Source organism: Octodon degus, unplaced genomic scaffold (assembly GCF_000260255.1).
Source record: "Octodon degus isolate 3935 unplaced genomic scaffold, OctDeg1.0 scaffold00004, whole genome shotgun sequence".
NCBI classification, from domain to species: Eukaryota; Metazoa; Chordata; class Mammalia; order Rodentia; family Octodontidae; genus Octodon; species Octodon degus.
Genome location: NW_004524580.1, coordinates 30,932,877 through 30,948,260, shown reverse-complemented (window position 1 = coordinate 30,948,260; position 15,384 = coordinate 30,932,877). Strand labels below are relative to the sequence as shown.

The 15,384-nt window shown below is 45.7% G+C and overlaps 1 protein-coding gene across 1 annotated transcript in view; it reads left to right on the top strand.

The window, feature by feature from the left end:
- The window catches only part of Pah (phenylalanine hydroxylase), a 57,079-nt gene extending 46,744 nt beyond the window's left edge, over window positions 1-10,335 (top strand). Inside the window, exons 9-13 of the mRNA XM_004623848.2 lie at window positions 3,473-3,529; window positions 5,251-5,346; window positions 5,831-5,964; window positions 7,739-7,854; window positions 9,850-10,335. Of these exons, the coding sequence (XP_004623905.1) occupies window positions 3,473-3,529; window positions 5,251-5,346; window positions 5,831-5,964; window positions 7,739-7,854; window positions 9,850-9,893 (447 nt within the window). The 3' untranslated portion in view covers window positions 9,894-10,335. The remainder of the gene's footprint in view (window positions 1-3,472; window positions 3,530-5,250; window positions 5,347-5,830; window positions 5,965-7,738; window positions 7,855-9,849) is intronic.
- The last annotated feature ends 5,049 nt before the right edge of the window (window positions 10,336-15,384 follow it).

Sequence of the window (15,384 nt, the reverse complement as noted above, 5' to 3'; positions counted from 1 at the left end):
GGCCCTCACTTGCCCTGCAAAAGTGGGGGCCAGGTGCAGCTCTATGATTCCATCTGAGAAAAATGTGTATTTGTGTGCAGATGGCTGAGTACCCACTCCAGGGACACTGGCTTGTGATAATCCTTTCCAATCGCTGTGCAGAAATCATTTTACCTAACTCCACATCCTCCTAGCACTTGCCTCCCCAACCTTTCTCAGGGACTTTCCCACTTTTACTTTTTCAGACAGTCATTTGTGTATGTACGTACAAGGAAGGGTCAGAGACTACGTGAGCATCTTTACTACGTGTGACCAAAACTATGGCAGATGTTGCTATTGACTACCCTCAATGGAAAGGCAGGCCCAAGTTTTAAATACATCATGGTGTCTCCTCATCCACCTTATTCACCACATCTGGCACTAAGTGACTTCTGGCTCCTCCCCAAAAGCAAAAGGACCATCAAAAGTAAATGTTTTGGATCAATTCCCGACACCAGGCAGCCAAAAGAGCACTGCTAAAGACACACAGGAAAAAAAAAAGACACACAGGGAAGAGCACTTCCGGAAGTGCTTCCCAAAGTGACAAGAAGGCTGGCATCAGTGCGCTCAAAACAAGAGCTAACATTGGAGAGAATTTGTAGCAATATGCCTTTTACTGTGCCTAAAACACTTTTAAAACTTTTAAAAATTCACAGTATTTTTAGCACATCTGGTGTATGAAGGGAACAGCATGACCTTTGCTGAGAACCCAACCAGCAATCTTACTTAGAGTTGACAAAGTGAAGAAGTATGTAGATAAGTAAAGAGCTAAAGTGCTCACCCCACTGTCCAAGGGGCAGCCTCGACCTTGCTTCACCCTCCTCGGCAGCGAGCAAGCTGAAGACAATGCCTCAGGAAGAGGAAAATGTCCTGTCATGTGTCTTTAGCTCTGAGAAGCAGCCTCAAGCCATGCTTAGGTGCTGGGGTCTCAAGAAAGTTAGAGGATGACTGGGACACACACAGGGCCAGGGGCAAGTTGGCATGTTCCCCTGTGATTCCCCCATGACTCAGTTTCCACAGAAGCAGAAGTGAAAGCCTTTCCTGCCTGTTCTGTTACTCACAGAGGAGGATGGGGATCAAGTGGAAGGATTATAAATAAGTACACGTGGGGCCCAGGGTGAATTCCAGAGCAGAGATGATGCCATCACGCGTGACCCCTACAAGCATTTCCTGTCAGCTCTCTGCTGCTGCACGAAGAGGTTACTGCTTTATAGTTGACACAAACTAAGAAAAAGGCTGAACTTATTGCTTGGGAGTAAAGGAGAGATGTATTTGTAAGACACAAATTCTCTAAACAACGCTGTTGCTTCTCTGTGAAATTTGGGAAACTGTGGAGCTCAGCATTGGTGGTGTATTGAGAAGTTGTTGTGTTCAAGGATTGGTTGAGCTTTGCTCGTGGAAAATCATCACGGACAGTGTAGTGACGGCCGCCATGATGGTGTCCCTTAGTCAGGACAGATTGCAAATCTATAACATAGATCTGGGTAATCTATGAAGCCCGGGGTTCACTTGACATTTCCTTGATAATGTTTCTTTTGCATCTAATGACAAGGGATTTCTTCCCAAAACAGGCCCTTATAGGGTTGATATGGAACACAGGAAAATATTGAGAGCCCTTGTTTTAGGCAAGCTCTGAGATTAGAAAGAATGGTGGCTAAGAGAATAGAGTACCATTTTGGTCTTGGAATTATTGGTGGAGTTTTGTTAGATGCAGGACTGTGGCCCACCTGGGCAGGTGGTTGGAATGGAGATAGGGCAGAGTGGAGAGGACAGGAGAGCCAGGCTAAAGTAGGCAGTGTCTGGATTTGGTTCACTCTACTTTGGACAGCATTTTCTGAGCTCAGTAAGGGTCAGTCTGTGGGCTTGGTTCAGGGCAAGACCCAGAGATGCAGGAAGTGTAGCCTCTTGCTCCAAAATAGGCCCAGTAGTTAGTCCTGAACCACTCCTTTGGGGAGGTTCCTCCACCTCAGGGTGGACAATGCCCTGTAGCTGTGATCATAAACAGTGTGGGCTCAGGCTTGAACCCTCCAGCCAGGCAGACACATCCAACTTCCTGCTCAACATCTTCCTTTACTGTCCTGTCCAGAAGACAATTGTGAGATCCCCTCCTCTAACCTGAAGACAAATCCAGATCACTCCATGGCTCCTCCACCCTTTGAGTTGCTGAAAGTGAAAGAGGTTGAGGACATTTTCTCGCCCTTTCTCTGTTATCCCACAACTGTTCTGTCAGAATATGCCAAGCTTCTACCTTCAGTATATGCATAGAATCTATTTCCCATTGCAACCACGGCTACCATCTTGGTCTCAGCCTCTATTATTTCTTCCCGTTGACTACAGTAGCCAACTCACTGGTGTCCTTAATCCCCTACAGAGTCTTTGATGACACAGATCAGATCATGTGTACCTCTATTTTCAGGACCCTAAAACAACTTCCTATTGCACTAAAAGGAAAATTCCAAGTCCTAAAAATGGTCTCACAACCCAGCTCTGGATCGCTCCCTCACATCACAGTAACCACCCTGGTCCCTCTCTGATCCTTGAGCTAACCACACTTTCCTTCCTTGGGGAGCTTTTGCACTGGCAGCAGATCTGGGTTATGGTGCATTTCCCTCAGATGCCCATAGAATCAACAGTCTCCCTTAAGTCTTTGCCCAAACAGCACCTTCTCAGGGATACTTAACCTTGACGTCCACACAGTCCCTGGGACTCCTAACCCCCTTGTTCCTTTCTCCATGTGTTTTTTCTCTCTGAAGAATGTATCCCTTTTCACACATCTATGTAGACTCTTGTTATTTATTGTCTGCACTACAAACTGCAAGGTCAAGGATCTCTACTTTGTATGTTGCTTGGTGCATAGAAGGCACTGGATAAATACTTTTAGAATGAATGAATTGTATAGTTGGGAACACACACACACACACACACACACACACACACACACACACACAGCAAGAGCTGTAGAAGAGTCAGACCACTGGAGAAGTTTTGCAGTCCGAGCTATGGCGGGAAGGGATTCCGGATCCCTGATATTTCGGACTGCAGCAGTGCAAACACCTGCGAGGACACTTGTCACTTATCCACAGTTCCCCTGTGCTGTCATCAAGGTCCCTGTTTAAGACTCAGTGTTCTAGGAACATTCCGTTTGGGCTGTAGGGAATCCTCACTGGGCTGGAATCAGCCAGATGTGTGACCATAAGCAGGTCACCTCCTCTTGGTGTGCCTCAGTTTCCTCATCTGTCAACTGTAACAAAGGCAATAAGTGAAGGTGAAGGATGTCTCTTGCTCTGGGGATCTGTGGTTCTGAGGGGTGTGGCCCAGGAAGACACAGTGTCTCTCAGGGCTCTTTCAAAGGTGTCTGGCCATGTGTCACTTCCTGGGGTCACATATGGGTTGGGAGCCGGGGTGGCATTTGGAGACGGGCTGTCCCAGTGACTCTGGTTTTCCTCAACTGCAGGAAATCGGCCTTGCCTCTCTGGGGGCGCCCGACGAGTACATCGAGAAGCTGGCCACCGTGAGTCTCTTCGCTCCCTCGGGGTGGGGTGCAGGAGGCTACAGCCCAGGCTCTTTGGAGAGCCGCTCTTTGTTTGGAAGTCAGGCCATTTAGGGGGAAATCAGAACATGCAGGTGACAAGTAAAATTTCCATTTAGATATTTTCTTTAATGAACTTATTTTTCAATCTGCTGCATGCAGATGTTTATGCATCACTTTAAATGGTGTTCTGGGAAATACGCACAAGCTGTAGCAATAGCCCTTGAGATTCCCTTGCCCTCTCAATATAAAGGCTTCAAGTTTATCATTCTTTATAGCTGAGTAGTACTCCATTATATAAAAATACCACATCTTTTTCATCCATTCCTCAGGTGATGGGCATCTTGGTTGTTTCCAAGATTTTGTTATCACAAATTGTGCTGCTATAAACATAGGTAGACATATATCACTATGATATGATGCTCATTCTTGCTAAGTTCCTTCCTCTCACATGCAAAAATAAGGACTGGAGTCAAGGAAACCTTGACTCAGTGGCCTACGAGGTGTTTTCTTCCTTTTGCTCCTCTCCGGTTTTATAAAATTCCTCCCCTGACACTGACCCACATTTCTCACTAAGTGCCCAGGCAGGAAATTGGAAAAATAAAAGTTTATGTTGGAGTTAACAATTGCAAATAAATGTAAGCCTACCATTAAGGTGAACTGCCTTAGCAGATTTTGTGAATTCAGCTCATCAGAAAGGTTGAAAACATCCAGTATGTCTCTCTCCATGTTCTGAGCCCCTGGGCGCATCAGCGTATGTCTTGCCTGCCTCAGAGGTCTGTCATGGGCATCAAGTCTGTGTAAGCCCCAACTTTAAAATGAGCTGCTACAGAGATCCAAGAAGCGGCTGGATATGTTTGTCAGTCAGAATCAAAACACCAGCTCAAGACTCAGAACATGGTGTTGGCTACCATAACAATGACAGTCCCACTGTCAACCTAACATCTCAGAAAAATTAAGCTATTGATACACTGGGCGGGGAGCTGTCCTGGCTTCTTTCTCTGCCCTTAATAAGCTCCCTTCTTTCCCTGGGCTGCAAACCTCTCTCCTGCATGGGAGGAGCTCAGGGCTACCGAGCTTTCATGTCCTCCCTGGGTTCAGCCTTCTCTAGTCACACAAACCAACTCAACTGGCAACTGAGCACTGGTTCTCCATGACTCCGCCTGTCTCCAGCAGCTAACTGGCCCTGGGTTCTTCTTGGCTCCAGGGCCCTAGGACTTTTTTCCTCAGGCCAGGCATCTAGGATGCATTAGAAAGAAAACAACTTGGTTATCTGAGGGGATAAATACAATAGTTCACTTCAGCAATGCCCAGGTTTTTAGCATGAACATGAAATTCTCCCTGATTCTTTTATCTCTGAATTCCCTGCAACAGCTCTGCCTGGTAAGATTCCCTGATCATCACTATTAATTTAAGAGCATTGTAGGAACATATCACTCTAGTAAAGGAGTTCCATTGTAGAGAGAGCAGTACTTGGGATATATTTGGGGGGGCTTCTCAATGCCTTCCAGAGTTTCGCATCATATCTTGGGGTCAGCCAAGTCTTTGCTCAACAGGAGATGGGATAGGGTGAGACATGGGACCGGAGAAGTAGCCACACTGGGTTAGAGAACAGGCCCACCTGGAGGGGCCAGCTGTGGTCCTAGGCTGTCTTCTGCCTTCCTCTTCCTCAAGAGTGTGCCCGGCCTGGCCTTCTCTCCTAGATCTACTGGTTTACTGTGGAGTTTGGGCTCTGCAAGCAAGGAGACTCCATCAGGGCCTATGGTGCTGGGCTCCTGTCATCCTTTGGTGAATTACAGGTACGACCCTACCAGGGAGCAAAGATGGATTTGAAAGTATTGGGTGAGAGAGGCAGTTCTCTTGGGACATTTGGAGCCTCATTTGCATCCATGGCGAGATGCAGGTTCGGAAGTCACCCTTTATTGGTACCCTAGCAGCTATAGCTTGGGGGAACTTCATCTGCAAGTACAGAGCCTTTGGGGAAGAGGCACCTCCTGGCCCCAAGCTTGACTGGAGTGTACAGCCGTGAATGTATGCAGGCACAGGCCAAGCAGGTATGGCTCTGGCAGTGTCCATCCATCCCCTCAGCTGAAAGTGGTCAGGATGAATTTTCCACTTTCTGTCCTGGTGTCAGTTTTAGAAGAGCTCTTCAGGGTTGGATCCTGAATGTACAACACAGCTCACTGTATTTGGGCTGCAGCCTGGAAGGAACTGGAGTGAGGACAGGGAGCTCAGGGATCCTGGTCTGGATTTAACTGAGAGCTTTTCCCCTGGTGCCTGCAGCACTGCTTGTCCGACAAGCCGAAGCTCCTGCCCCTGGAGCTGGAGAAGATGGCGGTCCAGCCATACACCATCACTGAGTTCCAGCCTCTCTACTATGTGGCTGAGAGTTTCAGTGATGCCAAGGAGAAAGTGAGGTGAGGAACACCCCACGGGGCCCTTCGCTCCCCAGGTCTCCCCACTCAGGCTGCTGTTGATTCTGGGGGTCTTGGCCAGGACCCCAGGCCCTGGACTCCAGGCCCTGCACAGCCTTGTGCAGCAGCTGGAGCTCACCGGCGCTGTCCCAACCTCTGCGGGTGGTTGGATGTGCCAGCTGCAGACAGCCCTGCCACCTGATCGCTCTTGGTGTGGACACCACCTCAGCCCTGCCTCCACGTGGGCACAGCGTGGCCACCACAGTGCCCTGCCAGATCAGTCAGGGAAGTTTCCTAACCCAAAAGCGCCCCCTTCACTTTATACCTCCAGACCTGGCCTTCTTACCTCCTTTCCATCTTCCCCCCAAGATCTCCTTGTCCTTGTCCAGACAATTTACCACCATGGCTGGCCCTCCTGGGATGTGTCCAAGGATCACTGCAGGAGGCAGCCCAGCCTTATGCTAATTCCAGGGCACATGCATCCGCAGTGCAGGTGCATAGCTCGGGGCACATGGAGGCACTGCACAGAGGGTGCGGCCCAGCATCAGAGTAAATCAAGAGCCCCCAAACTCTCACAGTGCTTGCCACCCCTCTCTGGGGTGAGACAGCCATCGCTGGATCTTTGAGAGGAGGGAGAAGAGGCACCTGCAGAGCAGGCAATGTTGCCCAGGGACACGGGCCATGATTGGCAGAGGCAGAATCTGAGCTCGTGCAGCCTGATGCAGGCCCTGGGGTGCCCCCACTGCTTGGGGGCCCTTCCTGCCTCCATTCCTATTGTCTTTGGCTCAGCAGCTCTCACTCTGACCAGGGGAAGTCTTAAAAATAGTATTTGTGATGTGTGTGGAATTTCTTGTTAATTATACTGCTGATGCCCCTCACAGAGGTGCTTTGGTAGGATTTCTCTCCAAGCCAGGAATAATTCCTGGGAAGGTGAGAAAGTGAGGAAGACCAACTGGAATCGCTTGGGTTCCTTCCCAGGCATGCAGCTTACTGACCGCAGTGGCCCAGGTCATTAGGTGTCCAAGCCTCAGTTTCCTGATCTGAAAAATGAGAATATAATAGTACTTCTCGAGGTTTCTGTGAAGGTTAAGTTAGGAATGATATTTACAAAAGAGTTTCGAGAAGCTGGAATTCAGTATGGCTCTCAAGATACAGAAGATTGGGCTTTGTGGTTTCTTGGCTGGTTTTGTAGGGGGTGAGTCTGGGACTGACCTTGATGCAAAGCTCCACCCCCTTTTGTGCCAGGATCTCACTGGGCTGGGAGAGCTCACTAAGGAGTGGTGAGGATCTCGGGCCAGCTCTTCTGCCTCTGCCTCCTGAGTCACCGGGCTTACTCCATGTGTGCTGCTAGCTTAGAGTTTTATTCAGCTCCTGAGAGCTGTATTTCCTTCTTTACAATGTGTACCAATATCTCAGAGCTTTCTGTTTTTCTCTCTGCATAGCACTCTTTGGCTAGGTTCTCTTTACTCTCTTGATCTTATTTAATAATAAGAGCTCATGGCTTTATTGTATTGCATGCCTGTACTGTAAGCTGGCTCTGTGTTCTTGGCATGAGGCGACTCAATTTGTGTGCAGATGAGTCTGCACACATGGTGACACACGCGAAGCCTCCCCAAGAGGCCCTGAGAGAGCGCCACTCCCCCTCCCAGCCCTAGCTCTGGCACCCTCGGCTTCAGTGAGCTCTCAGCGTTTCCAGAAGAGGGTAACGTCCCTAGAACGCTTAGAGTGACGTCCACACAACAGCGCCCTTCACTCAGGCATGTGCTTGTGCCTTCAGGAACTTCGCTGCCACAATCCCTCGGCCCTTCTCAGTGCACTACAACCCCTACACCCAGAGGATCGAGGTCTTGGACAACACCCAGCAGCTGAAGATTTTGGCAGACTCCATCAATAGTGAGTTGGTACACCTCACGGGGCCACATTGTCCTCCTGGAAGTAGAGGGCTCGGACTTCTTACCTTGAGAACAGCAGAAGTGGTGAGACTTCAAATTAAGGAGAAAGTGTCTCTGCAGAGGCCGCAGGGTTGCTGAGGGAGAATTGGTGCAGAGGTCTGACTACCTCAGGCATCTCACTCTTGACCCCTGGGGTTCTGTCCTGTCCTAGGCACAACCTTTCCACACCTGGCGGTCACCCTAGCTTCCTTTCACCCCTTGCTTTTCCATCCCTGTCCTCTAAGGATCTGACAGACACCACATTGCCTGCAGTCCCATCCCCTAAGTGTCACTTCCTATTTGCTTTGTTAGCGACACAGGAGCTCAGCTCCGGCCTTTCGCTCTCCCTCACTGACAGACCTCGTACAGCTGCTCCAGGGACTTTGAGCATACCCCATTCTGCCTCTGGCCTTTCCAATTATTCTCTCGCAACACTGATTGAATTCTAGTTCCCTTGCTGTCTCCTATCTCCAGGCCTTTTCCCGCACCACTCTTTCTGTTTAAAATATCCTTTCTCTATCCATTGGAGAGTCGTAGGGCCATCTCATCTTCTGAGCCTTGCGTAGATTTTCTTCTTTTAAGAAAACTAGGTTGGATGCCCTTCCTATGTCTTTCCTGCCTATGCCACTTGCAAATTATTATATTAGTATTGTTATGTAATTGCTGACTTGCCTGTCTCCCAGACTGGACTGGAGCAGAGAGTCACACTGGGTTCACGTCAAATCCCTGTATCTATTCTTTAAAAATTATAGTGGGTCACGGAGCCATTGCATGAAGAGATGAAATACAGCGGGTGTGGGGTGCTGTAAGGGAGGAACTGCAGGCCAAGTTGGGGTCCCCGCCTGGTGCAGTGCGAGCCACGTCAAGAGGGCAGGCAGCCTTGAAGTTTCCCCATGACATGACCTGTGCCACCTCTGATGCACAGAACTGGCCCTGGCCACCGTGGTCATGGCACCTTAGGCATGGCTACCTGTGACCCCCCCCCCCACTCTGAGAAAGCCCCAGGCTGGTACCTCCCCACCCCACCACACTCACTCTGTCTCAGAAACTCTTTGGGAGTGATGCCTTAACTGAGGAAGCAAGCCAGGCACTCCAGAGGCTGGCGTGTAAGACAGAGGGGCGAGGCCACGGCTGGTTTTGCACTCTTTCTCATGTTCCATGGAAAGGCAAGGACAGCTCCACTGTTTACAAGGTAGTTTCTAGGATCACAGAGAAACACGTTAGAAACTAAGGGGTTCCTCGAGCTATGTGACCTTGTGTAAGTCCTCATCACCTCTCCGTCCTTTGTGTCTTCAAGACTGAGGAGGGAGCGGGGCTTGCCAACCTCCAGGGTCTCTGCACCTCTGCGAAGAGTCTGTATCCCTGGGGACCAGGGCATAAATGGAATTGACTGCATGGTGCTTCTGTCCAGGGGTCTGACAATCTAGGCTGAGTTCTCTGCTTAGACTACATTTCCTTAGAGTTTCGTGTGTGTCAGCATCACAGGGAGAACCGGCTAAAGCTTAGCAGTCCTTGTAAGTCCAGAATAAAATTACCAAATTTGAGCTAAGTCTTGGGAATTTTTCCTGGTAAGAAGACATCAGGTAACCCCAAGGGAGGAGATTTGTGTAACCACAATTTCAGATTTAGTAACTTAGCTCCTTGAAGCATTTGTAGCTGTCACATAAAAAGGGGACAGAGAAGCTCTTAATTTGCCTCTGCAGAAACCCACTTTGTCCCTCCTGAGAAACAGTCAGTGGGAGAGAGCACATTCTGTACAGTAGCGGCCCAAGCACTTCCGAGCGCATCCCACACTCCCTGTTCCCACCTCCCCACAGTGCTGCAAACTGAGGAAATTTGGAGGACGCGTAGCTCATCTACGAACATCAGGGCCCTCAGGGCTTCACCCATGGTGGACACCAGAGGGTTGTTTGGTCCTTTCGTGAGTGGCCCATCTGAATGGTGTTCTTCTTTGTAGGTGACGTTGGAATCCTTTGCAGTGCTCTGCAGAAAATAAAGTGACGCTATGGGCAGAACTCTGTGTCAGCTGAGAATCTGCTGGTGGAAATCCTTCTGTCTCTTTCATCCAAAAACGCTGAAAAGAAAGCCTTAATTTGAAATAACAGCTTTAAGTTTCTTCTGGAACAAAATAGAGGATCAACAAATAAGGAGACTAATCTGAAATAATAGTACATTAACACCTCTGTCAAAAATAATGATGGATCTTTTGGAATCCTCTTTGATTTAGTGTTGATAATCTTATCCTTTCCAGTTAGCTACAATGGAAGTCTGTTGCATTTCATCAAGGTTAATTAAAATTTGGGAGTTTCCACTTTCAGGTTTCCATTGTTATTTGCCACAGTGAGCCCCTAAAATACACTCCTAAGGGAGTGAACTCTTAAAATATAAAGCTTTCATTGGAATTGAGTTATTTCATTTAATAAATCTTAATCTACAAAGTTCACTTTCTATTTTCATTAATTCTAATTCTGGCTATGGCTTTGTTATCATGCTTATGTAAATTTCCTATAACTTGAGAACCCATTAAATAGTTATAAGCATTAAAGTTTTATAGCGTTACATTTTTGTAGGTTTTATTATAACGATAAGTACTGCGTGTAAGGCATTAGGACTTTCCACCTGATACCCACAATTTCCAGTGTCGTTTTCTGATTATTTGTGAAATTACCTTGAGGACTATAGACACAATTGCTGGATATGCAGTAAATAGCTTTGACTGAATAAGCGAATATATTATTAAATAGAAAATCCATTAGATGAGTGAGAATTTGTGTGCTGGGAAAAAAATCAGTAGTTATAAAATTTTACAGTTTCCAATGCTGCTTGGAGTGAAACAATTCTCTCATTACCTTAGAAATCTATTAGCTGGGAAGGCTTGTGAGAGGAAGAAAAGTCAGAGGTTCAGGGTCTGCCAGGGGCCCCCGTGATGGTCAACATCACATGCTTTTGTGAATTGTGCAAATTCCACAAACACTTAAAGACTTGAGATACAGTGGGAGAGAATATCAGTGTTTTTAAGGCTATGATTTGAAATTCCATTGCTACTTTATATCTTGCTTTGCAAACAGTCAATTCTTGAGAGATTTACATAGGACTTCTTCAAGTGTAGTTCTGCAGTGGCATTATGCACAGTAAATCCTGGGCATGGCCCCAGCTCTGCCATTAAAATTCTTTACATTTTAATGCATCCCAGATCATTCCTTTTAAATTCACAACCAAATGTGCTGGGCACATTGAGGAAATGTGACTTTGGTGTTCAGCCTGCCTCTTGCTGGTGAAGTCCCCTTGGGTAAGACACTTGCCTTCACTGGATCCCGGCCTCATTCTAACAAGGAGAGAATGAAACTGCAAACAAAGGTCTTTATTGGCCTTGCAGTGTCTCACCTGCCTGCATATTTGAAAATAGCGGTCACTAATCGGCTACTGGAGGGGGAAATACCTGCCTAAGTGGCCCAGCTGGAAGGAAGGAATGATAACTTAGCCTGAGTGTGGCTGAGGTTCCCTCATTTTGAAGCAGGGACTTTTGTATCCTTGTATATTTTCTAATGCCTTTATAGAACCCAGTGATATTACAAGCAGAAGTGTAATCCTTCGCCTGGTGTCTGCGAGAGAATTCACTCAATCCTCCTTTACTTCACACTGGAAGTTCATTGTTGACTCTGGAACTTAAGAATTAAAAAGTATTTTAGACTGAATAGTGAGTAGTGATTTTTAGTTCCCAGGGAAATTGTTTTAATGATTTTTGAAGTTCAAGTTTAGGGTTAGGTAATTTTCATAGAACAATGATGTACTGAGTGGAAGATAAACTTTGAACAGGAGGAATAAGTCTAGAGATTTGTTGTGCAGTATGATGGTTATAAATAACAGTGCATTGTATACTTGCAAATTGCCAGAAGTGTAGATTAATGTCATCACTACAAAAGGAATAAATGGGAGGGGATTCCTTGCTATGTTAATTAGCTTGATTTAATTATTTAACAAAGTATGCAAATATCAAACTACCACATGTGTGACCACAAATGTATGAAGATTTTCTTAGTCAATTAAAACTTGAAAAATGTGCTTCTCTGAGAAATGATTTTCTTAAGTTTCCCAAAAGATAAAATATTACTGAAGGAGCACATCATCTGCTTATTTTCCAATTGGCTGTATAAGTAAAAGATGGCAGCAGTTAACTTGCAGCCTTTATTCTTCCTTAGCTTATTCTTAGGAAGTATGTGATGTCCAGAGAAAGGGAGTGAGTTGGCTTCCTTCACTGAGGTGATTAAAGTTGGCACGGACTTTGCATGCCTATTGTTTGTTCTTCCCAGAAGAAATAAATGAAGAAGCATTTAATAAAGAAGGAATACACTTATTCCTTTCTGAGCTCATTTTGTTTCTATCTCAATAAAAAATTTACCTGGAACCTTTGCTTTTCTTCAATTAGCTTGCAAATGGAGAGGGTGGTGTCAGGTCTGGAGTTCAGATTAGGAAAGGAAGAATCAGAGGTGCATTTTTCTTTGTGTCTTTCAATCTTCCCCTCTTTCCTCTCTTTTCTAAGATATGGCTCTTAGGTTTCTTTGAGAAAACTCTGTCAGTGTGACCTTCATGTCCTTGACCTCTCAGAGGCTACAAGAAAGGGCTCAGTTCCAGACTCCATCAGCAAAGGCACCGATCTGCTTGTCCTTTCCCTGAGCTCCCAGTCCTCTGGGTGCTGGGGAGAACACATCCTACATTTGTTCCTGAGTATTGCAAGATGGCAGCATCTCCACTGGCATACACTCTTTCTGGAACCGCCGCTGTGCTTACAACTGTTGGCCTAAGAAGCCTTCTGAGCTGGGGCAGCACTTAAACACCACGCTCCCTGTGACTGCCGGTTCTGAATCCCTTGTATGGGAAGAGCCCCATTTTCTAACAAAATAAATCAAATTTCAGAGTGAAGGAGAGAGCCGAGACTTTCCCAAGTTTTCCACTCCCAGAAAAGTCCTTGGGAAAGCTAATGGGTGAGGAGGTGTTTTGCAAAGTCAAGCTTGCAAAAAGAAATGAATCAATAAATAAACCAATCTCTCAGTGAAAGAGCAGTCTGAAATTAAAAATAGAGATTTTATGACTGTGAAGCGTCTCCAGAAACAAGGCATTTGGCGCTGGGTGAACGGAAGGACAATGTAACAGGGCCACTCAGAAAGAGAGACTCAGCACCGCGGACAGCGCCCTCGCGAGGTGCTCAGAAGGGGATGGCATGCTCTAACCCTTACCCCGCCTTTCCTTTTGCAATGCTGGAGCTAGAAGAGGTCTTGCACATGCAGGTCAAATGCTGTGGCACTAATCAATACCTCAAGCCTCTCTTTTTATGAAGCAAGAGGCACAGTAGGAACCTGTATATAGTTAGTATAACCAGGAAACAAGACTTTAAGGCTGCTCTTGCCCTCTGCAGATTTTACATTTTGTCTGCATAAAGAACAGAAAAAATGGGAAAATATTACATTCATTTCCTGATGACACTGTCTTATGTCTTGTGAGGTGAAAACTAGGTGTCACATTATTATTTTTAGCTGTGCATCCCACATGTATTACAAGGTATGGTCTCTTTCAATAGGCTGCCCTGAGACACCAGCTTAGATGCCAGTTCCCCCATCAAGCTGAACCAACATGGACAGACGCTGAGTCTCCCCAAGTTTCAGCTTCCTCATTTGTCAGATTAGGAAAACACCTACTTCATAACAATGTCAGCAACCAAGTAATATTATATGTACTGCATTATCTCACAGTGTCAGATGCCTTGTTCTGATGTAGGACAAAACAGAGTCCCACAGCCATTGGCCATTATTATTCTGGTTCTGCCCGGACTGGCAACATGATCCCAACTGGCTTCTCTTTCTAAAGAGATAAGAAACAAGACATTTGATGCTGGGTGAATGGAAAGACATGAAGATATCTCACTTAAGGCCTCTCTGGGGCCAGCCAGGTAGCTCAGCTGATGAAACACCTGCTTAGGCAGATGCAGGGGTCGGGTTCAATCACCCAGCTTGGCACGCTGGCTCTGTCCCCGGGGCATGCTGAGACAGTGACTGAGACTGGGCATGGTGATGTGCACCTGTAATCCCAGGGCTTGGGAAGCTGAAAACAGGAGAATCACTACAGGTCCGATCCATGTAATGAAACCCTGTAGACCCTGTACTAAATACATTTATAAAAGCTTCTCTGGCTTCTATTTGAGAAAATATTTGTTTTTTTTCTTTTTAAAATGTTTCCTTTAAAACGTTTAAGGAAGCATGCTACTTGCCTAATGCAGAATATAAACCTTTCGGTCTAGAGTGTATATACTAATGTATATGGTACATATTGTACATAGTACCTATATATGAGATTATTGTTCATAAAATAATAAAGCTAATTGTACTACTAATTACTGTTAATTCAGTGAAAGGAACAGTTAGTGTTTATTTTGTTTAACTCTTAGTTTTCTATATCTGGTAATTTGATCAATTATTGTAAAGATAACAATATGCAATATAATGATCATTGTTGAGGAGAGAGACGCCACCCACCACCCCTCTCATTGAGGGAATCTTGAAGAGCTGTGCCAAGTCACACAGGAGGGGCAATATCCTTCTCACCACTCCTCTGCAATCTCCACAGCCTCTGTCCAGAGGAACTCAAATGCCTGGCCCATTACCCTAAACCATAGGATGGGCATCCAGAACAGCAATGTCCTAGGTCATGGCAACAAGCTCTTCCAGAAGAACTCCGAGTAAATCAACTGAAACAAGGGTAAACATGCAAACTCCTAATTTATGATTAGTTCTGTTCTATAGCTATAGACTTTGCTCCTATGCTCTAAAGTATAAAATTAATAGTTACCACAGTTTGTTAATTTCTAAATTGTGCTTGATGCTGTCATTATTGCTAATTGTACTACTGTAGGTAGATGTCACATCTGTTGTAATCAGTTGTTGGCACTTGTGTAACAATATTGGAAAGATCTGGGGTAATAAAGTCACCATATCCTACAGGAAAAACTGGGAACAGAGAACATCAGAAACCAAAATCTCACTCTCAACTAATTGGAGAGATAGGATTTTGGGACAGACACAAACCAAGAATCTCCTAGACAAAAATGATATCCCCAAGGAAAAGACTTTTCCTAGAGAGGTCTTGATGCTAATAATGTAGCTACCTACTACCAAAACTCATAAGCATCATCACAGAAAACAAAATAAAAAATTTTTGAAACACAAAATGACAAAATGAAGGAGAAAAATGCAATCTCAAACCTCTGTCCCACCAAGAACTAGTCCAGGAAGATTGGCATATATGTCAATAGAATAAATTAGAAATGACACACCTGATATTTCTGAAATGATAGTAACTGAAGTTAAAAAATAACTGCAGAAGAATATAGAGAAAATCATATCAGAAATAATCTCTTAGCTAAAAAGAAGTAAAAACCATAATGAAAGAATTGCTCAGTGTATGTAAAGAAGATATGGACAAAAAATAGAGGAGCATAGGA